A 22,091-nucleotide genomic window follows, 5' to 3' on the forward strand; every position below is an offset into this window, starting at 1 on the left:
CCCTCCTCCTCCTCCTCCTCCTCTTCTTCAGGTATCGTTCACGGAGGAGATCTGCAAGGAGCTCCTCTTCGTTATCAGCTGTCGTGAAAACTCGAAGCCCGTCCGCAAGAAAGCCTCGCCCTCGCACACCGACTCCTCCTCCATCTACGATTTCTCCAACTACGGCTACTCGGAGAAGAAGTGACGACGAGGAGGGGGAGGAGGAGGAGGAGGAGGGGAAGTTAGTGGAGAGAAGAAGGAGGAAGAAGCTGTGGAATGAGAGAAAAGAGGAGAGGAAGAAAAAGGAGATGAATTTAGGAGAGAGGAAAATGAGAGGAGGAGGACGAGGAGGAGGGGAAGTTAGTGGAGAGGAGAAGGAGGAAGAAGATGTGGAATGAGAGAAAAGAGGAGAGAAAGAGAGGAAGGAGAGGAAGAAGGAGCTGATGAAGAAGAAGAGAAGGGAGAGGAATTTAAGAGAGAGGAGAAAGAAGATGATAGAGTAGAATGAAATGGAGGAAGAGGAGGAGGAGGAGGAGGAGGAGGAGCAGTTAGAGAAGAAGAGAAGGAGGAGAAAGAAAGTTAGAAAGGAAAGGAGAGAATGTAGGAGAAGGAAGACGCTGATTAGAGTAGAATGAGGAGGAGGAGGAGGAGGAGGAGGAGGAGGAGGAGGAGGAGGAAGAGAGTATCCATAACTAATATATAAAAGCACCAATGACTAACGGTTTTGGCAATACATATAATTATCTTAACCAAGGTAAAGATAAGTATAGCAAGGAAGGCAGTTTGACCCTCCCGCGCCATGACGTCACGCCGCTCAGAGGGAAGGTCCTTTACCGTATCCTAATGTAAGTTATTATTCGATGTGTTCCAGGCCATTTTGCTTTCAGTTCAGCGTCCTTTGAAAGTTTACGGAGGTGTCGTTAAGCGTATTTCCTCTCCAGTGGGTAGATTTGCATCCTCGAACAGGGTTGTCTGCAGCGTTGCTAGATTATCGTATTCACCACATTTTATTTATTACTTTTAAGCCCCAAACTCTCGTACCTACACAAAAAATAACGATAGAAAATTGAAGTTAGCGTTAAAACTCCTATTTAGTGATGTTTGTTTGTTTGTTTGTTTTTGTAATAGTTATCGGTCAGAAAATACGAAAATGCTGTGCAATGTGCACGATAATTTGGCAACGCTGAGTGTGTGTTCGAATAAACGACTACTCCGTCCCACAGAGATATATACATAGAGGGTTCCCAGAGCCTGGATTTTGAAGCAACTGGCGGCCATCTTAGGGTGACGGATGGCGAGACAGTGATAAATTTAACTCTGTGCTCCGTCCCTGTACGTACGACAATGTGGTGCAGCCGTACGACACTCTGCCCCCCCTCCCCGCCGCGGCAGTATGGTTCAAACAGTGCTCGCGGCGGGGTGTTACTCGTGTTTACTGACCTTTAACGGCCTAGAACGTGACCTGACCTCGACCTGACCTCTCCAGCGGGTAATAGAGAGGTCAAGGAATGTATGGTGTGCGAAAGTGACCCGGATGACCCTTAAATCGTGGCTGTGGAGGTGAAAACGTCAGCGGAGGTGATGGTGGTGGCGGTGGTGAGTACCCGGATGTTATTCATTTATTATTTATTTATTTGTTATTTTAGGCGTCTTCTGTTTATGGTGATGCATTTTTAGGTCACTTTTAAGGTTGTAAAGCCGTGTTCTCTTTGCCATGGGGGGAATTTGTGGCGTTAAGGACAAGCTGCTTGTTTACCGAGGGTGTTTGTGGCACGCGACGCCAACACCGGGGCGACGCGCGGCTAGTTTTCCGCTATTTTCGCGCCACTGCCTGGACCTGGCCTTTGTTGACCCCGCCAGGTACGTAGGAGGCCTGTCCCTGCGCTGCGTCACCCCCCGCCAGGGCACACAGTGTAATGTTGCGTTCCGTCTTGATCCGTTTACCGTTGATGAGGTTCCGGGCCCCGCGCTCCGCCGCTGATGCAACCAATACTGAACGCCATTATTCCCTGCTTGGCTGCCTGAATGCTGTGTTTTAAGACTAGTGAGCGCATTTTTCCGTCACTCACAAAACCACAAGTGATGTGTTTGCCAAGGGTCGCCCTAAAATACGTGTATGTACGCGACGTAACCTCCCTCCCCCCTCCCCCTGCCCCCACCTGTAGTAGGGGTGGGCAGGTACCGGTACCAGGACCGGCTAAACGGTTCGGTACACGTACCAGACTGCTCGGTATCGGTACCGATACTGACCAGTCGTTCACGCTGTTAAATTTCCTGAGTGGATATCTCGGTGATGTGGATACTCTCTCTCTCTCTCTCTCTCTCTCTCTCTCTCTCTCTCTCTCGACTAAGGTGAATATTTATTTTTTCGATAAAAAATCAGCTTATATAGCTGTTATGGATGGACTCATAGTCTAATAACAATAACAGTATGTATTAGCAGACCTTAGAAAAAGAATCGGATGTGAAGAATTGTCTAATAGATAAGTTAATAATTAATGGAGGCTGGAGGTTCTCAGCATGGAAAGAGGTCTCAATATGTGTTGCAGGAATAAGAGAATGTGATGGGAGGAGTTTACCTATAGCCAGGTTATGAAGCAATGCCAGGAAGCTAAATCAATGTACATACTAGAGCAGAAAGACATCAATACAATAGTGTGTTTAAAGCGTGTTGTAGCCCCGGTTATTAGGTGTGCAAGGGTGTACTGTAATGTACGAAGAACCAGTACCAGGATTTGCAAAGGAGAGTGAATCCTTTAGCGCAACGAGATCGATATTGTTTTAAAAGCTCCTTCTAGCCCCAGTTAATAGATGTGCAGGGGTGTTTTGTTATGTGTGAAGAACCAATACGAGGGTTTGCCAAGGAGGAATGTGTGATGTAGAGCTTATTAGAATTATTTATGGAGTAACGTGTCGGGATGGAATAGCCTAATATACTCCTGACACTTCAACGAGTATTCACATAACTCAAAATGTCATCTAAAGTTCGGGGATTCGTTAAATTTAGGGTAATATTTAAGTGTTAGATGTTGTTTCAGGAGTATCGTATCCTGATTCAGTAGCCAAATATACCCCGTGTCAGCTTAATGAGTATATATATAACAAAATTTCATCTGTGTTTCGGCGATTCGTTAAAATTTAGTGTAATCTTAAGTGCTGTTCATATGATATTATTCGTATTAAGTAAGGTTCGTGTGGAGGTTTTCTGATAATTACCGTTGATGGCATAGTAGTTAAATTAAGTTCCATTTATTACGTTACACAGACTGATTACGTTATAGAGATGCGTTAGTCAGAGCTTTCGTTATGAGGATGTTTGCTTATAATCACCTTTGACAGCGCAGTAGTTAAAGTAAGTCACATTTATTACGTTATACAGACTGATTACGTTATAGAGATGCGTTAGTCAGAGCTTTCGTTGTAGACAGACGTTATACCCCCACCACAGTACAGCAAGACAAAAGTTAGTTAAAGTTTACGCTATGCAAACTGATTACGTTATAGAGATACGTTAGTCAGAGCTTTCGTTATAGACAGTCCGTTATAGAAATGCGTTATTCAGGGCTTTCGTTATAGACAGACGTTATACACCTACCACAGTACAGCAAGACAAAGATTAGTTAAAGTTTACGCTATGCAAACTGATTACGTTATAGAGATACGTTAGTCAGAGCTTTCGTTATAGACAGTCCGTTATAGAAATGCGTTATTCAGGGCTTTCGTTATAGACAGACGTTATACACCTACCACAGTACAGCAAGACAAAGATTAGTTAAAGTTTACGTTATGCAAACTGATTACGTTATAGAGATACGTTATTCAGAGCTTTCGTTATAGACAGTCCGTTATAGAGATGCGTTATTCAGGGCTTTCGTTATAGACAGACGTTATACACCTACCACAGTACAGCAAGACAAAGATTAGTTAAAGTTTACGTTATGCAGACTGATTACGTTATAGAGATACGTTATTCAGAGCTTTCGTTATAGACAGTCCGTTATAGAGATGCGTTATTCAGGGCTTTCGTTATAGACAGACGTTATACCCCCACCACAGTACAGCAAGACAAAGATTAGTTAAAGTTTACGTTATGCAAACTGATTACGTTATAGAGATACGTTATTCAGAGCTTTCGTTATAGACAGTCCGTTACAGAGATGCGTTATTCAGAGCTTTCGTTGTAGACAGACGTTATACACCTACCACAGTACAGCAAGACAAAGATTAGTTAAAGTTTACGTTATGCAAACTGATTACGTTATAGAGACACGTTATTCAGAGCTTTCGTTATAGACAGTCCGTTATAGAGATGCGTTATTCAGAGCTTTCGTTGTAGACAGACGTTATACACCTACCACAGTACAGCAAGAGGCGAAGATTGGTTAAGCTCTTTCGTATAAGTATAAATAGATTAGTTGATTTGTTCTCCTAAAGGCGGTACAATGTGTGTTCCTTCGCTTGTGTGTGATCATCTATAGGACTTACGTGCTTGTTTGTTTGCTAGGTCTAAGGAGTCATGGTACAGCTGTTTGTGTCATGATAATAATAATAATGATGATAGTAATGATGATGATTGTTTCATATCCTTATTATTTGTTGCAATGGACGAGTGTTGGATGATAAATAAATAAACGGAAGGAAAATAGAAATGGAAACTGGGATTGAAAGGGAAAGAAGAGAAATATTATGATCAAGGTAGTTCAGTTGGTATCACTGGAAATAAACAACAACAACAACAACAACAGCAACAACAACAATAGCAAATGAACAAAGGAAAAGTGGGAATGAAAGGAAAAGAAGAGAAATACTTGGATGAGGCGATGCAGTGCAGTTGGTATCACTGGAAATAAACAACAACAACAACAACAACAACAACAACAACAACAACAACAGAAAATGAACAAATGAACATAGGCTAGCTACGTGTGTGTGTGTGTGTGTGTGTGTGTGTGTGTGTGTGTGTAAGTCGTATACGTAGACACACAAGTTACACATACGCACTTTATTAACACATATATTTGAAAACACTCCACAACGTTCCCGGTCAGTTATCAGGGGACGGATTTTTTTTATAGTAAAGGAAATAACTCGAGGGCAAAAACAAAGGAAACAAACAAACAAACAAACAAACAAAAAAAGACTGTTTACTTACCACGCCACAGAGGAATATATAAACAATGAACGGTTCCTTTGTCACTGAGGGATTTTTTTTTTTTAACTGTAACGGAAAATTTCAAGAACAAAAACAAAGGAAAAACAACAACAAAAAAAACAAGGGGAAAAATGGTTGTGTACTTACCACGTCACAAAGGAATATAAACAATGAACGTTTCCTTTAATCCTTTACCATTTAGGGATCTTTTCTTTAACTTTAAAATTCAAGGACAAAAGCAAAGGAAAAAATGGCCGCTTACTCACCACGTGACAGAGGAATATATACGTACAATGAGCGTTTTGTTTATTCCTTTATCATTTATTTTCATCAGGTAACTTATAATGTACAAAGGAAGAGAGTCCAACTTAAAGCAAAAAATAAAACAAATACAAACATCAAATAAATTAACAAACAGGTCAGCGGTGATTCCTCAGCTTGTTCAGGGCAGGTCAGGGAGCGGGACTTGGGTGGCCAGGGTCAGGTCATCACGTGTCATGACCCTACCTGTGCCGAGTGAGTGCCTTGTCCTATCGTGGGGAGGGAACTAGGGGAGGAAAGAGGGTGTTGTGAGGGAGGAAAGGAGGGTAGGAGAGATGGGAGGGAAAGAGGAAGAGGAGAGAGGGAAGAAGGTAGGAGGGAGAGAGGAAAAGGAGGAAGAGACGGAGGAGAAGGAGAAGGAAAGGGAAAGGATACAATTAAGTTAAAAAACATACTTATCATTACCTAATAAGCAAGATACAAGGTCAAAAAAGAAAGGAAATACTGCTGAATGAAAACAGAGTGATAGATGCGAGGGACGGTAATTGGGGAGCAAGTCAACAGGTGATAGGTGATTGGGGGGTAAGGTAATAGGAACAGGCAAGGGTACTCGTGCGAGGTCTCCGTGGGCGACAGATCAGGCGGCATCACTACTTTCCGAAGCATCCCGCGGTGAGACCCGGGGCCGCGCAGAAGGCCGTGGCGGTGACAGTAGTGCCCACCAGATAGGACGTCGAGGTGAGGGTCAGAGTCGAGATCAAGGAGGAGATGATAGTTAGCTTCCTGCCCTTCTTTCCCTTTACCAGCCGCTTCTTCACCTGCCCATCCTTGCCCGGTTCCTCCACCACCTCCTCTCCCGCCTCCTCCTCCTGCCCGCCGTATCCAGACCTGCTCCCCACCTCCACATCGTCCTCCTCAAGCTGGCTGCCGTAGAGAGCGTCCGATTCTGACATCTCATCCAGGTTTCTATTTAGGAGAGAGAGAGAGAGAGAGAGAGAGAGAGAGAGAGAGAGAGAGAGAGAGAGAGAGAGAGAGAGAGAGAGAGAGAGAGAGAGAGAGAGAGAGAGAGAGAGAATTACAATCAATCAACCAGCCAGTCATCAATCAGTCAACTGCTCCTTCCACTCACACGAGGTCAGTGAAGTGAGATCGTACCCTCCTGCCCCAATCAATCAACTCGCCAATCAGTCAATCAGTCAACTGCTCCTTCCACTCACACGAGGTCACTGAAGTAGGATCGCTTCCTCCTGCCGGTGCACACTACCCCGACGGAGAGCGAGAGGCAGGTGGAGATGGCGGTGATGGTGGTGGTGGCGAGCCGCTTAATGGAGGTGGTGGTGGAGTAGGCGAAGATCTTCACGCCGCGCCTGTCCTCCTCCAGCAGGTCCTTGGCGGCATGGCTGGCGTCACTCGCTTTGTTGGCGCCACCCTCAGCCGGGGAAGTCCCTGACGCCGCCGCCACCACCCCCAGTAACACCACCAATGCTATCACCTTCCTCATTGTCTGTGGGGGGGAGGGGGGCGGGGGGGCGAGGCGGGCAAAGAAAGGGAGAAAATGATATAGGTCGGTATTGCAAGACACACTCGTTTCTCACATCGGCTATTTCTAAAGGTCAAAGAGGGGGTCAGGCGGGTTCTAATGAGTGTTTCTTTAGGTTTACGGTACAGAGGAAGGATCGAACTACCACCAGAGTCATACAACTACTCCTGGAAATGCCCACAACTCGTACGAAAGCCTTGTCAAATATGTGAACTTGGGCTGCGAAATGTTTAGTAATACGGCTCATAATTTTTTCATGACTGGTAAATGTCTTTGTTTCCCCGTCTAATGCCGTTTTGCGAGGCGGTGGCTAATCGGTTTGTGACTACCCGCGTGCTGCCCTGAAGACCACCTGTCAACCCGGACTCTAGGTTGGCCGCCTATAGAGGACAGAAAAGAGATTCGGTGGGCAGCATGAGCCAAGCAAGATGGCGCCACTATACAACACACCTGCGCCGTAACGAGCTGGGACCGACCACCAGGCCCTAACAAGAAAGCCTGCCCCAGCAATAAGCTAAGCGTAAAAAAAGAAAAAGAATACTTTCATTTATATTTCCTGTGTGTCTTAATCTGTCTAGATGTATTTATTATTTTTTTGTGTTGTCAGTCCGTCTGTCCGTCTGTCTGTCTGTCTGTCTGTCTCAGTGTATCATCTATTAAAACCCGGTAGCAGTAACGGGCCAAATTTGTGGCTTTACCGTGTAGCAGCGACGGGCCAAATTTGTGGCTTTACCGTGTAGCAGCGACGGGCCAAATTTGTGGCTTTACCGTGTAGCAGCGACGGGCCAAATTTGTGGCTTTATCGTGAAACAGCGACGGGCCAAATTTGTGGCTTTACCGTGAAACTGCGACGGGCCAAATTTGTGGCTTTACCGTGAAACAGCTATGGGCCAAATTTGTGGCTTTATCGTGAAACAGCTATGGGCCAAATTTGTGGCTTTACCGTGAAACAGCTATGGGCCAAATTTGTGGCTTTATCGTGAAACAGCTATGGGCCAAATTTGTGGCTTTACCGTGAAACAGCTATGGGCCAAATTTGTGGCTTTATCGTGAAACAGCGACGGTCCAAAGTTGTGGCTCTACCGTGTACCAGCGACGGGCCAAATTTGTGGCTCTACCGTGTAGCAGCGACGGGCCAAATTTTCACCATGCTATAAACCCCCAAAAATAGATGCTGCATAAACTGATCACAAATACATTGATATATATTATGAAATGGTTTGCGTGAGTGACGATTTTTCTCATTAATTCGCTTTGAGGGGCCTATAAGAAACATGATCCCGCAGCTAGTACCCTATTCTTCATTACTAAGCTTTGTCTGCAGTGGTCCAAATGTTTTACTAAAGCTGTTACTGCACGTCCTTATTCCAGCTCGCATATGGAAACGAGGGGTAGACAGACGGGAAGTTAGGTAGACAGACAGGCAGATAGATAGATTGACAGACAGCAACAGCATCCCTCACCCACCTTCACACACACACACACGAGGCGGTAATCAGTGCAGTCCGCTATCCTCGTCTGCTTTATATAGAGCCGCAAAATTTTTAACTCTCCTGCTCCCTCTCCTGTCTACCCCCCTCCCCTTACTATCCCCTCTTCCCTCACCCCTCCTCCTCCTTCTTACCCCCTCCTCCTCCTCCTTACACCCTCCCCTTACCACCCCCTCCTCCTCCTCTTCCTTCTCACCCCCTCATCCTCCACTTCCCCCTTTTATCTCCCCCTCCTCCAAGCATGATTTCGTTTCCCTCCTCTTTTGCCTACCTATCCCTGACGTGGCCACACACACACACACACACACACACACACACACACACACAATAAAAGATATGAAAGCAAAAGGGAAAATTCGAATATCAATGATCGTTTTCCTGAAGCAAGTAGAGGAAGAGGAGGAGGAGGAGGAAGAGGAGGAGGCTGTGTTACTATTTTTAGCGCAGAAGTGTTGGACAGAGTGCGTTTTCAGTCTCATTCTGTGTGTGTCTGTCTTGATGGTGGTGGTGGTGGTGTGTGTGTGTGTGTGTGTGTGTTAACGGTGCAAGATTGTCGTACTCAGCCGGTTATATTTCCCGACTTCCTGCCCCCAAACTATCTCCTGGGTTCCAATAACAAGACTCATTTATTGTTATCGTTAAAAGAGTTAGTTAGGCGTCAGAAACCGGTAAATACTATGCTCTGAGTACGGTAACCTGGCAACTGTGTGTGTGTGTGTGTGGGTGTATGTGTGTGTGTGTGTGTTGGATGAGGTGAAAACTCTTTGATTCTATTCCGTTTTCATTATTTCTGTGTCGTTTTCTTTTCTCTACAATGCCTGAACTTTATATAACTGATCTTAAAGTAACTCAGCATGACCTTGAAGGACTAACTTACCTCCCCTTTTTGGATCCTAATATTGCATAATTACCGAGCCTTACCTGTAACTACTTCACCTAACCTTCTCCTAATTAACCTGTGAGCCGTATGTGTCTTGGAGAGGTTACACGGAGGCTGTGGACCCGGCTAAAGAGAGGTAAATTTAGGATAGAGGTCGGTATCACTTTCGCTTCTCACATCAGCTAATACTAAAGGTCAAAGAGGGGGTCAGTCGGGTTCTTCTGAGTGTTTCTTCAGGTTCACGGTACGGAGGAAGGGTCAGACTACCACCAGGGTCATAAAGCTACTCCTGGAAATGCCCACAACTCCTACGAAAGTCTTGTCAAATATGTGTTTTTGGGCAATGAAATGTCTTGTAATCGGCCCAGAGAGTATCAGTTTCAGATGGAGATACTGTAACGTCATTTACATTGAACAGGAAAATGGTTAAATCGTATATTCTTTGCATTCGCCGGGTGTACAGTCTCCGTGCGTGAGGTCAAGGTATTATTGTTTGGCTTGTTGTGTAGGATAGAGAGAATCAATTTCGGATGAAGATTATATAACGCCATTTACATTGAATAAGTACACGATACACGTTACTAACGTGTATCGTGCTAACGGTATCGGACTTAGAAAGTGTAACGTTCTAACTCTACTCCCGGCCCAACTTCACTACTGGCAGGTCGGTGAAAATCTTGCTCCTAGGAAATAATCTGTTAAATAATTACCTGTATATATTATTGTCATCTACAACATTATTGTGTTACATATTCCGGGCACATCTTTCCTGCTGGGTAATTTCCACCTAATCTCATGTGGCGTTTAATTATTATTATTTTTTTTTTTTACATGTAGGTGTTTTTGGTAATTGGTGTCGCAGAGCTATTTTTTTTTTCTTTTTAAGTGCTTCTTTAGAAACCAGGTACCCCAGTACCGCAGTACCGCGGAACGCACCAGGGGGGGCGGGAAAAGTACCGGAGTACCGCGGAATGCACTGGGCATGCTGAGGCACCGCAGTACCGCGTAACGCAACCCCAGACTTTTGGTACCGCGCCCACCACTGATACATAGTCACCTTTCCTTCTCCTCATAGCTCCACTCTTTTACCTTCCCTTCATTCCCTTCCCTTTCCTTCCCTTCCCTTCCCTTCCTATCCTTCGCTTTCCTTTCCAATCTTCTCTCTTCCTTTCCTTACCTACATCCATACATAAACATACACACATATGCACATTAACAAACACACACAGACACGATCTCTCTAGAAAAACAACTATAGAAAAACAAAATAGAAGCTCTGAGGATGACCACCACGCAGAGGAAAATGAAATTCAGGTATACCAAACACATGCTAATAAAATACAGGTAATGGTATATAACAGTACAGGTATTGGGCAGGTAACTAATAAAACCACCTCACACATTATCATTATTATTATTATTATTATTATTATTATTATTATTATCATTAGCTTTGTACACTAAATAAGAGAATCCAAGTTATATATATAAAAAAACCACATACAAATTATCAAGGGGGGGTTGGGGGGGGGTCCGGGTCGCGCTGAGAGAGAGAGAGAGAGAGAGAGAGAGAGAGAGACAGACAGACAGACAGACAGACAGACAGAGAATAAAACAGAATAAAACCAAACCAAAGACAGACCAAAAAAAAAAAAAAAAAAAAAAGCACATCACCACCCAATTAACCAAAGCAACCAGGGGTGAGTCCGGCGGTGAGGCAGAAGGCGGTGGCGGTGATGGTGGTGCCGGCGAGGTAGGAAGTGGAGGTTAGGGTCAGGGTGGAGAGAACAGTGGACCATATCGTAAGCCTCCTCCCCTCCCTCTTCCCTCCCTCCACACTCTCCTCCACTTCCAAATCCTTCTCCTCTCTCTCCATCTCCTTCTCTTGGCTTCCCTCAAGTTCTGGTCCCTGGTAGAGGCCTTCGACGTCCCTGGTGGTGGTGAGGGTGGTTGTGTTAGTGGTGATACAGTGGTGGTGATGGGGGTGGGGTTCTGGTGGTGATGGTGATGGGTTTGCTAGTTGTGGTGGTGACGGTGGTGGTGAGGATGGTGGTGGTGATGTTCTAGTGGTGAAGGTTCTCTCTCACCACTAAAACATCACCAAACAAACTTATTCCCTTGATTAAAATAGGGAGGCGGTGTCCGAAAAAAAACAAAAACAAAAAAAACTCCACCCGAAATTGACCTCCCTTTTGGCCACCTTTGCGTTTGTCTGTTATGGGAGCGGTGCGTAGCGGGCTTTGTTTTTCTCTCTGCACTCTTTTTGTTGCCCTTGAACCGTCTCCTTTGCAGTAAAACAAAAAAAGCTGCCTAGATCTTCCATCGACCCTAACTTCAGCGACAGGTCAAGAGGTCAGGGAAGACACACACACCACGGGAGCCACTGTAAATAAAATCCGCCCGCTCAACAAACAGACTGGGGCCATCCAAGCGACCCCTCAAGAGAGAAACATATATATATATATCCTACGCTTACTATTGTGAACCAAATTGTCGAGTCATTTTTGGCGTTGGCTCCCGCGGGTCCTTTCCTCCCCTCTGCCCTGCCACACAGTCCCAACACCTATCCCTTCCTCTCATATGTTACCAATAGCTTACATATGAGAGGAAGGGATAGCTGTTGGGACTGTATGGCAGAGCAGAGGGGAGGAAAGGACCCACGGGAGCCTATGCCAGACCGGCCTCGATATATTTGGAAGACAGACTAGGAGGGTCGTTTTCTAAGACATTTCGCCGCCCAAGAACACATATTTGGCAAGGCTTTCGTAGGAGTTGCAGGCATTTCCGGGAGTAGTTTTATGGCCCTATTGCTAGTTTGACCCTTCCTCTGTACCATGAACCTGAAGAAACACTTTTTAGAACCCGACTGACCCCCTCTTTGACCTTTAGAAATAGCTGATGTGTGAATCGAAAGTTTCTTGTAATACCGGGCTAATAAATCCTACGGTCCTTCTTACATGAGGTCCTTCCAGAGCGACTTCTTCTTCCTCCCGTTGCACGCCGCGGCACCGCCGTTCGTTGAGAGACACGTGTAGGGCGCCGTGATTGTGGTCGTGGCCAGACGCTTCACGGAGGTGGTGGTGTAGAAGGCTAAGAGGCGCTCCACCCTTCTCTGATCCACCACCACGGGGCCTTCTGGTTCTGGTGGTGCGGTGGTGGTGGTGGGTGTGACGTGGTGTGGTAGGACAGTCATCACCATCACCACCATCATCACCTTCATCGTTTGCGTTCTCCTCACTACCCCCATCTGTATCATCAATCATCATTATTATTATTATTATTATTATTATTATTATTATTATTATTATTATTATTATTGTTATGGTTAATGTTTCACTCGTTCAGTTTTATATTTGTTTATCTCTTTGTTTATTTGCTCGTTTATTTACTTGCATATTTGTTGATGTTTATGTCTATTCTTTTTTTCAGTGATTGTCCACATACGGATATATATTCTTTTTCAGAGCAAATCAATCGAAACAGGAGGAGGAGGAGGAGGAGGAGGAGGAGGAGGAGGGTAAAATGACAGAAGTTGGTGATAGTAATGGAATGGAAGAGCAACAAGAGGAAGAAGAAGAAGAAGAAGAAGAAAACAATGAAAAAGGAGGAGGAGGAGGAGGAGGAGGAGAAGAAGAAGGAGGAGGAGGAAGGTAAAATGACAGAAGTTGGTGATAGTAATGGAATGGAAGAGCAACAAGAGGAAGAAGAAGAAGAAGAAGAAGAAGAAGAAGAAGAAGAAGAAGACAAGGAAAATGAAGAAGGAGAATGATAAAAGGACAGAAATTGGTGATGCTAATTAAATAGAAGAAGAAGAAGAAGAAGAAGAAGAAGAAGAAGAAGAAGAGGAAGAGGGAGGAGGAGGAGGAGGAGGAAAGCCCCAGCCACACCAACCTTATACGCAAGCAGATGTCACACACACACACGCACGCAGCCCCTTAACCTCACCTCTTATATACGCACGCACGCCTTCCCCGCACCCCAGGGTAACACTCGGGGTCCCGGGGGAGGGTAGTGAGGCACCCCAACTCACCCTGACCAGCGCCACGTCACTCTAGGGGAATTTACTGCAGTTTTCCCTTGAGTTTTCCGTTTTATAATTGTCTGCCTTGAAGGAGTGACGTTTTCTGTTGGTTGGTTTTTAAATTGGGAAGAGGAGGAGGAGGAGGAGGAGGAGACGAAGAATACAAAAAAAGAAGAAAAGGATTGTGAAAGAGGAGGAGGAAGAGGAGAGGAGGAAGAGACAAGGGGAAGAAAAAGGAAGAGGAGGAGGAAGAATGAGAGAAAAAGGAAGAGGAGGAGGAGGAGGAGGAAGAAAAGAAAAAAATAAGAGGAGGAGGAGGAGGAGGAGGAGGAGGAAGGATTATGTTGAAAAATAAAGATGAAAAGAAGAAGAGGAAGAAAAAGAAGCCGAAGAAGAAGAAGAAGAAGAAAAAAAGAAGAGGAAGAAAAAGAAAAAGAAAAAGAAGAAGAAGAGGAAGAAGAAGAAGAAGAAGAAGAGTAATTTCCCGGGTGGAGGAGGAAAGTAAAGGATATTTTGTACATGTTTCTTTCCTGTTAGTGTGGCAGTGGTGGTGGTGGTGGTGGTGGTGGCAATGGTGATGGTGGTGGTGGTGGTGGTGGTGGTGGTGGCAATGGTGGTGGTGGTGGTGGTGGGTGACTTCACTGGATGACTTAAACGATCGAGTGACTGAAGTTGTTGATGTTGATGTTGTTGTTGTTGTTTTGTCTGTCTGTGTCTGTCTGTCTGCATGCACGTTTTACCCGAAGACGGTCCAGACTTTGATTTCTGTAGGCCTATGTATAAAAAAAAAAAGAAAAACGGCCGCTGTATACTTCCTCCTCTTCTTCTTCTTCTTTCTTCATTTTTATTTTTCTTGTTCTTCGTCTTTTTCATGTTTTTTTTATTGGTCTGCTTTCCTTTTTTATTTTTTTTATTTCGTGTTGTCTATTCCTCCTCCTCCTCCTCCTCCTCCTCCTCTTCTTCTTCTTTTTCCTCCTCCTCCTCCTCCTCCTCCTCCTCCTCCCAAATAACAACGAGAAACAAAACAAATACAGAAATACAACACTTTTATTATATACTTAACAACAAAAACAACAACAACAACAACAAAAGATACTGTACAGGGGCGAACGAGTCCAAAAAAGCAATTCTAGGGCTAAGGGGGGGGAGGGTTGAGGGAGGGGGGAGGTCCGGGGGTCAGGTCAAGCGGTCACGGGTAAAGGTCAGAGGTCACGCGGCATTTCACTGACCTCACTTGACCTTACCCAAAGCAGCCTTCGGTGATGCCCGGAGCGGTGCAGAAGGCGCTGGCGGTGATGGTGGTTCCGGGGATGTAGGAGGTGGAGGTGATGGTGAGGGTGGTGAGGCTTGTGGACCAGATGGTGAGCTTCTTCCCATCCCTGCCGGTCACAGCCTCCCCCTCCATGGCCTCCTCCTCCTCCTCCTCGGTGCTGCTCGTCACCTCCTCCTCTTCTGCTCCTTCTTCGTCCATGCTTCCTGATAGCTTGAAATCGGTGTCGGCATAAGGTCCCTCGAGGGCTCTGTAAGGGAGAGTTGGTGGTGTTAATGGTGGTGTGGTCGTGGAGTGAGTGGAGTGAGGTGTGGTGATGTGGTGGTGGTGTGGTAGTGGAGTGGGTATAGTGAGGTGTGGTGGTGTGGTGGTGGTGTGGTCGTGGAGTGAGTGTAGTGAGGTGTGATGATGTGGTGGTGGTGTGGTAGTGGAGTGGGTATAGTGAGGTGTGGTGTGGTGGTGGTGGTGGTGTGGTCGTGGAGTGAGTGTAGTGAGGTGTGGTGATGTGGTGGTGGTGTGGTGGTGGTGGTGGTGTGGTAGTGGAGTGGGTATAGTGAGGTGTGGTGGTGTGGTGGTGGTGTGGTCGTGGAGTGAGTGTAGTGAGGTGGGGTGATGTGGTGGTGGTGTGGTAGTGGAGTGGGTATAGTGAGGTGTGGTGGTGTGGTGGTGGTGTGGTCGTGGAGTGGGTATAGTGAGGTGTGGTGGTGTGGTGGTGGTGTGGTAGTGGAGTGGGTATAGTGAGGTGTGGTGTGGTGGTGGTGGTGGTGGTGTGGTAGTGGAGTGGGTATAGTGAGGGTGGCTGTGGTAGTGTGGTGGTGTGGTCCCGGGCCCTCCCCACCACTCAGTAGAAAAGGTTAGGTTAGGTAAGTTAGGTTACGGAAGGGTTAGAGATTAGGTTAGGTAAGTTAAGGTTAGGTTAGGTAAGGTTAGAAAAGGTTAGGTTAGGTAAGGTTAGAGGTTAGGTAAGTTAGGTTAGGTTAGGTAAGGTAAGGTAAGGTTAGGAAAGGTTAGATTAGGTAAGGATAGAGGTTAGGTAAATTAAGGTTATGTTAGGTAAGGTTAGGTTAGGTAAGGTTAGAGGTTGGGTAAGGTAAATAGTTAGGTTAGATAAGGTTAGAAAATGTTAGGTTAGGTAAAGTAAGGTTATGTTAAGTAAGGTTAGAAAAGGTTAGGTAAGGATAGAGGTTAGGCTAGGTAAGTTTAGTTAGGTTAGGTTGGGTTAGGTAAGGATAGAGGTTAGGATAGGTAAGTTTAGTTAGGTTAGGTTAGGTTAGGTAAGGTTAGGATAGAGGTTAGGTTAGGTAAGTTAAGGTTAGAAAAGGTTAGGTTAGGTAAGGATAGAGGTTAGGATAGGTAAGTTTAGTTAGGTTAGGTTAGGTTAGGTTAGGTAAGGTTAGGATAGAGGTTAGGTTAGGTAAGTTAAGGTTATGTTAGGTTAGGTTAGAAAAGGTTAGGTTAGGTAAGGATAGAGGTTAGGATAGGTAAGTTTAGTTAGGTTAGATTAGGTAAGGTTAGAGGGTAGGCTAGGTAAGTTTAGTTAGGTTAGGTAAGGTTAGAAATGGTTAGATAAGGTTAGAGGTTAGGTTAGGTTAGGTAAGGTTAGAAAAGGTAAGGTTAGGTAAGTTTAGTTAGGTAAGGTTAGAAGTTAGGTTAGGTAAGTATAGTTAGGTTAGGTAAGTTTAGTTAGGTTAGGTAAGGTTAGAAATGGTTAGGTAAGGTTAGAGGTTAGGTTAGGTAAGTATAGTTAGGTTAGGTAAATTTAGTTAGGTCAGGTTAGGTAAAGTTAGAGGTTAGGTTAGGTAAGTATAGTTAGGTTAGGTAAGTTTAGTTAGGTCAGGTTAGTTAAAGTTAGAGGTTAGGTTAGGTAAGTACAGTTAGGCTAGGTAAGTTTAGTTAGGTCAGGTTAGGTAAAGTTAGAGGTTAGGTTAGGTAAGTATAGTTAGGTTAGGTAAGTTTAGTTAGGTCAGGTTAGGACACTCACTCCAGTTGGTTGTAGAACTCCCTCTTCTTGCGGCCGTTGCACGCTGTGCTGGTGACCACGGAGAGGCAGGTCGACAGCGCGCTCAGGGTCGTGGAGGCCAGCCGCGTCACGGAGGTGTGGACCCGGATGGCGAAGATTCTCTCGTCCCTCTCGTCCTCGCCTTTCGCCTCGGCACGGTAGAAATCAGCCCCCCTCACAGCCACCGCCAGGCACAGCACAGTGCCCGCCGCCGCCCACACTGCCGCCGCCACCTTCATCTGGAGGGGGCGAGGCAGCAGGGGGTGAGTGCCAAAGTTGCCAACTCAGCCTCCTATGTTTCCGATTTCGGACCCAAAACTGCCTTCATATATAGTTATCGTTAAAATGGATAAATATTGGTGTGTTTTGGCAATAGCTATGGCTCAGAAACAGGTAAATACGAGGCTCTGAGTACGATAGCAAGAGGGTGAGTGCCAACGTTGCCAACTCAGCCTCCTATGTTTCCGATTTCGGACCCAAAACTGTCTCCTCGACCCCCAAAACTGCCTTCATATAAAAAAAGCCAGATTTACTCCGCCTCATATATTTACCGACCTCCGACCCAAAGATTGTCTCGTTAAAATAGTTAATTCCTTATGTTTCTTGGCAATAGTTAGGCGTCAGAAACCGGTAAACACTATGCTCTGAGTACGACAATCTGGCAACAGTGCTTCATATATAGTTATCGTTAAAATGGTTAATTATTGTTGTTTTGGCAATAGGTATAGCCCAAACATCGGTATATGCGAGGCAGAGGCAGAGAAAGACCTGGGATTATTATGTTAAAAGGCTACCGCTGAAAGCCAAATCCATGCCAATCGCAGCAGACGGGTTAGAGTTCTCTCCCACCACAAGCTCAAAGGTTTAAGAGTTCTCTCCCACCACAAGCTCAAAGGTTTAAGAGTTCTCTCCCACCACAAGCTCAAAGGTTTAAGAGTTCTCTCCCACCACAAGCTCAAAGGTTTAAGAGTTCTCTCCCACCACAAGCTCAAAGGTTTAAGAGTTCTCTCCCACCACAAGCTCAAAGGTTTAAGAGTTCTCTCCCACCACAAGCTCAAAGGTTTAAGAGTTCCCTCCCACCACAAGCTCAAAGGTTTAAGAGTTCTCTCCCACCACAAGCTCAAAGGTTTAAGAGTTCTCTCCCACCACAAGCTCAAAGGGCTAACATAACAGAGATCACTACTACCCTCACGCGTTCCTATGGGCGTGTATCGTATGCGCCCAACTTTACCTTAACATTGAGACACTAACCTTCACAGACAGTTAATGAGGCTAGGAGGTAAAGGGACCACATGCTTATATATCCTCAATGTGGTGTAGGCGCGACCATACACCGCCCGGGGCAGAAGGAAAGTCTACCCTACAAACCATAGAAAACGTCACCACTCGTTTTCTGAGGTCGGTATTCACAAACGCTTCCGCCTCACACCAACAATTCCGTAAGGCCGAAGAGGAGATCAATCGGGTCCTAATGAGTGGTTCTTCAGGTTCATGGTACAGAAGAAGGGTTGAACTACCACCAGGGTCATAAAACTACCTCTGCAAACGCCCCAAACTCCTAGGAAAGCCTTGTCAAATGTGTGTGCCTCCCGCCTCACACCAACAATTCCCGAAGGCCGAAGAGGAGATCAATCGGGTCCTAATGAGTGGTTCTTCAGGTTCATGGTACAGAAGAAGGGTCACACTACCACCAGGGTCATAAAACTACCCCTGCAAATGCCCCAAACTCCTACGAAGCCTTGTCAAATGTGTGTGCCTCCCGCCTCTCGCCGAAAAGGAGCTCAGTCGCGTTCTGATGACTGTTTCTTCAGGTTCATGGTACAGAAGAAGGGTCACACTACCACCAGGGTCATAAAACTACCTCTGCAAACGCCCCAAACTCCTAGGAAAGCCTTGTCAAATGAGTGTGTTCTTAGACGCCGAAATTTTTGAAGTATATATATGACCTATTTTAGAAAGCCTTGCCAAGTGATGTTATGCTTCTACGATCTCTTCTTTTGTAGGTTCCGATAGCATTTAAAGGGTGTGTTGAAGGGCTCTAATGGATTCTATAGGCCTTAGTGTGTGTGTGTGTGTGTGTGTGTGTGTGTGTGTGTGTCATTGTCAACCTCGCATTCATTTGTGTTTCCGCGTCAAAGGAATGAAAAAAAAACGTTAAAAAAAGAAGATAATGAAAAAGCTAGCAAAAAAATAAAAGGAAAAGGAAAAGCAAGGAAGGAGAAGGAAAGGAAGAGGTCAGAAACGTAACGGGAAATGAAGGGAAGGGAAAGGAAGGAAAGAAGGAAGGGAAAGGAAGGAGAGAAGGAAGGGAAGGAGAGTAAGAAAAAGAAGGAAGTTAAGGAAGGAATGAAGGAAAGAAGGAAGGGAAAGGAAGGAGAGAAGGAAGGGAAGGGAAGTAAGAAAGAGAAGGAAATGAAGGAAGGAATGAAGGAAAGAAGGAAGGGAAAGGAAGGAGAGAAGGAAGGGAAGGAGAGTAAGAAAAAGAAGGAAGTTAAGGAAGGAAGGAAGGAAAGAAGGAAGGGACAGGAAGGAGAGAAGGAAGGGAAGAAGAGTAAGAAAAAGAAGGAAGTTAAGGAAGGAAGGAAGGAAAGAAGGAAGGGACAGGAAGGAGAGAAGGAAGGGAAGGGGAAGTAAGAAAGAGAAGGAAATGAAGGAAGGAATGAAGGAAAGAAGGACTAGATAGATCGATGGAGTGCAAAGAGATTCAGAAGGAGGATTTTTTTCTTTATCAAGTGTAATCAACAACAACAAAAACAAACAAAAACAAAATAAAACAATAATGATCTTGAGTATATATATTATTTTTTTCTTCTTTATAATTACAAATAAATACACGACAGATACCGAATACTTACACTAATGAGAGAGAGAGAGAGAGAGAGAGAGAGAGAGAGAGAGAGAGAGAGAGATAACAAAACAGAGAGAATGAGAGAAAATTGAACACCACCTCCTCCTCCTCCTTCACCACCTCCTCCTCCTCGTCATCATCATCATCATTAGCCAAGGAAACAGGCCCCGTTCATGAAGCCGGGGGTGACGCAGAAGGCGGACGCTGTGACGGTCGTTCCCCCTAAAGCCGAGGAGCTGGTCACTGTTAGAGTCGTGAAAAGCGACGACCAAATTGTGAACTTGACCCTCCCCTCCCTCTCCTCTCCCCTCTCTCTCCCCTTTCTCTCCCTTCCCTCCTCTTCACTCTTCTCTCCCTTCTCTCTCCCCTTTCCCTCCTCTTCACTCTTCTCTACGTTCAAATCCATTCCGTGTGTCTTCCTCCTCCCCTCCTCCTCCTCCTCCTCTTCCTCCTCCTCCTTGTCGTCTTCTTCCATGCTGGTGAAGAGTGGGTAGTCGTCCTTGTTTGTGGTTGCTTTAGCGGCTTCATCGTCCTCGTCTCTCCATGCCTCGTAGTTTGGTCTGTTGAAGGGAGATTTAACTCAGATTTTGGTTGTGGTGAGGGTGGTGGTGGTGGTGGTGGTGGTGAGGGTGATTCTATATGTCTGTTTCTGTTTGTGTTTCTCTGTTTGTCTGTTTCTCTCTCTCTCTCTCTCTCTCTCTCTCTCTCTCTCTCTCTCTCTCTCTCTCTCTCTCTCTCTCTCTCTCTCTCTCTCTCTCTCTCTCTCTCTCTCTCTCTCTCTCTCTCTCTCTCTCTCTCTCTCTCTCTCTCTCTCTCTCTCTCTCTCTCTCTCTCTCTCTCTCTCTCTCTCTCTCTCTCTCTCTCTCTCTCCACCCTTTATTTGTTGATATTCTTTCAATTCCCTTTCCGTTTCCTTTCCTTCCTTTCCCTCCCCTTCCATTTCCTTCATTTTCCTTTACTTCTCTTCCTTGTCTCCTTCCCTTTACTTTCCTCTCCTTCCCTTCCTTCTCTCCTTCCCTTTACTTTCCTCTCCCTCTCTTCTCTTCCTTGCTCTTCATATCCTCAGTTTTCCCTCCTTTTCCTCCTCCTCTCCCTCCTCCCTTTTCCTTCCTTCCCTTTACTTTCATCTCCCTTTACTTTCATCTCTCTCTCCTTTCTTCCTTGCTCTCCATATCCTTACTTTTCCCTCCTTTTCCTCCTCCTCTCCTTCCTCCCTTTCCCTTCCTTCCCATCCTTCCCTTCCTTACATATCCAGCAGACGGTCGCTCCTCTTCCGCCGTCCCAAGCAGGGGGTGGCGTCCGTGGCGGCGGTGATGCAGGTGGAGAGGGCGGTGATGGTGGTGGTGGATAGGCGCGTCACGGTGGTGGAGGTGACGAACCCGAGCAGCCGAACCCCACGCCCCCCCTGACCCCCCTCGCTGGTGGTGGTGGTGGTGGTGGTGGTGGGTAGGCAGAAGGTGATGATGGCCAGCGTGGTGATGATGATGGTGGTGATGCTGGTGGTGGTGGTGGTGGTGGTGAACGGGTGCATCTGTGTGTGTGTGAGAGAGAGAGAGAGAGAGAGAGAGAGAGAGAGAGAGAGAGAGAGAGAGAGAGAGAGAGAGAAATAACCGTCTATTATTATTATTATTATTATTATTATTATTATTATTATTATTATTATTATTATTATTATTATTATTATTATTATTATTATTATATTTGGGGGGCATTCTATTTTGTTTCAACACCACCACCACCACCACCACCATCATCACCACTCCCTTGATCTATCTTCTACTGTTAAAACTATTGTAACCTTCATCACCATCATCACCACCACCACCACCACCACACACCTTGCCTGCCCCGTGTCTCCAGGTAACCACAACTCACCTGCTCCACCGCCTCCACCTTTATATATATGCCTGCAAACACTTTCCTTAAGGGGGACTATTTGATTTTTTGCTTGATTTCCTTTTCTTCCTCTGTTTGTTTGTTTGTTTTTTTCTATGTTTTTCTCTCTCTTTCTTTTTTTCTGTCTTTCGTTCCTCTGTTTTTCATCTTTATCTGCGGGTTTTTTTCTCTTCCTTTCTTTCTTTTGTTTTGTTTATCATGTTTTTCTCTCCCTTTCTTTCTTTCTTTCTTTCTCTCTTTTGTTCATTATATTTTCCTGTGTTTGTTTTTCTTTCTTCCTCTCTTTCTTTCTTTCCTTCTTTCTCCCTGTTTGTTATATTGAGGCAACTTTTCTTTTTCTTTCTTTCCCTTCATTTTTTTTTTACTTATCCGTATTTGTATCTTTCCCTTTCTTTCTTCCTCTTTCTTTCTCTCTTTTTCCTCTTTATTTATTTCTTTCTTTTCTTTTCTTTCTTTCTTTCTTTCTTTCCTTCCTTCCTTCGGTCTCTGGCAACTGAAGGAAGGAGGAAAGAACAGGAGGAAACATCTATTAAGGAGAGAAGAGGTGACCAATGTTGCTATTTATAACACTCTCTCTCTCTCTCTCTCTCTCTCTCTCTCTCTCTCTCTCTCTCTCTCTCTCTCTCTCTCTCTCTCTCTGTGTTTGTTTGTTTGTTTGTGTGTGGGGTTAAGAATACAGGTGTTTGCCAAATGGATGTTATTATTATTATTATTATTATTATTATTATTATTATTATTATTAGACATAGGCATCA

General features: G+C 45.2%; 4 protein-coding genes across 10 annotated transcripts in view; 1 reads left to right on the top strand and 3 right to left on the bottom strand.

Annotated features, from left to right (window-relative positions):
- Nucleotides 1-4,547, top strand: part of LOC126985249 (glutamate receptor ionotropic, kainate 2-like) — a 41,480-nt gene extending 36,933 nt beyond the window's left edge. The window contains exons 19-21 of one of the 7 annotated variants that reach the window (XR_007738443.1): nt 32-3,442; nt 3,595-4,060; nt 4,367-4,547. The gene's annotated coding sequence lies outside the window, so the exon portion shown is untranslated. Of the gene's footprint in view, nt 1-31; nt 3,443-3,594 lie in introns of all 7 variants that reach the window. The other 6 variants (XR_007738445.1, XR_007738439.1, XR_007738440.1 and 3 more) reach the window with 6 other exon arrangements.
- Nucleotides 4,548-5,110: 563 nt separating this feature from the next.
- On the bottom strand, nt 5,111-13,283 carry LOC126985180 (uncharacterized). Its single transcript, XM_050839734.1, has 6 exons — nt 13,194-13,283; nt 12,260-12,549; nt 10,987-11,233; nt 8,400-8,450; nt 6,610-6,896; nt 5,111-6,358 (listed from the first exon to the last, which is right to left on the bottom strand). Exons 2-6 carry the CDS (start codon nt 12,547-12,549, stop codon nt 6,043-6,045), a joined length of 1,191 nt encoding a protein of 396 aa, XP_050695691.1. The 5' UTR covers nt 13,194-13,283; the 3' UTR covers nt 5,111-6,042.
- A 1,073-nt stretch (nt 13,284-14,356) lies between these two features.
- On the bottom strand, nt 14,357-17,850 carry LOC126985252 (uncharacterized). Its single transcript, XM_050839871.1, has 3 exons — nt 17,824-17,850; nt 16,575-16,831; nt 14,357-14,843 (listed from the first exon to the last, which is right to left on the bottom strand). The coding sequence occupies exons 2-3, from the start codon at nt 16,829-16,831 to the stop codon at nt 14,564-14,566; spliced, it is 537 nt and encodes a 178-aa protein (XP_050695828.1). The 5' UTR covers nt 17,824-17,850; the 3' UTR covers nt 14,357-14,563.
- Nucleotides 17,851-19,553: 1,703 nt separating this feature from the next.
- On the bottom strand, nt 19,554-21,295 carry LOC126985253 (DNA ligase 1-like). Its single transcript, XM_050839873.1, has 3 exons — nt 21,279-21,295; nt 20,688-20,971; nt 19,554-20,000 (listed from the first exon to the last, which is right to left on the bottom strand). The coding sequence occupies exons 2-3, from the start codon at nt 20,969-20,971 to the stop codon at nt 19,589-19,591; spliced, it is 696 nt and encodes a 231-aa protein (XP_050695830.1). The 5' UTR covers nt 21,279-21,295; the 3' UTR covers nt 19,554-19,588.
- Nucleotides 21,296-22,091: the final 796 nt, after the last annotated feature.

This window comes from Eriocheir sinensis, chromosome 59 (assembly GCF_024679095.1).
Source record: "Eriocheir sinensis breed Jianghai 21 chromosome 59, ASM2467909v1, whole genome shotgun sequence".
Taxonomy (NCBI): domain Eukaryota; kingdom Metazoa; phylum Arthropoda; class Malacostraca; order Decapoda; family Varunidae; genus Eriocheir; species Eriocheir sinensis.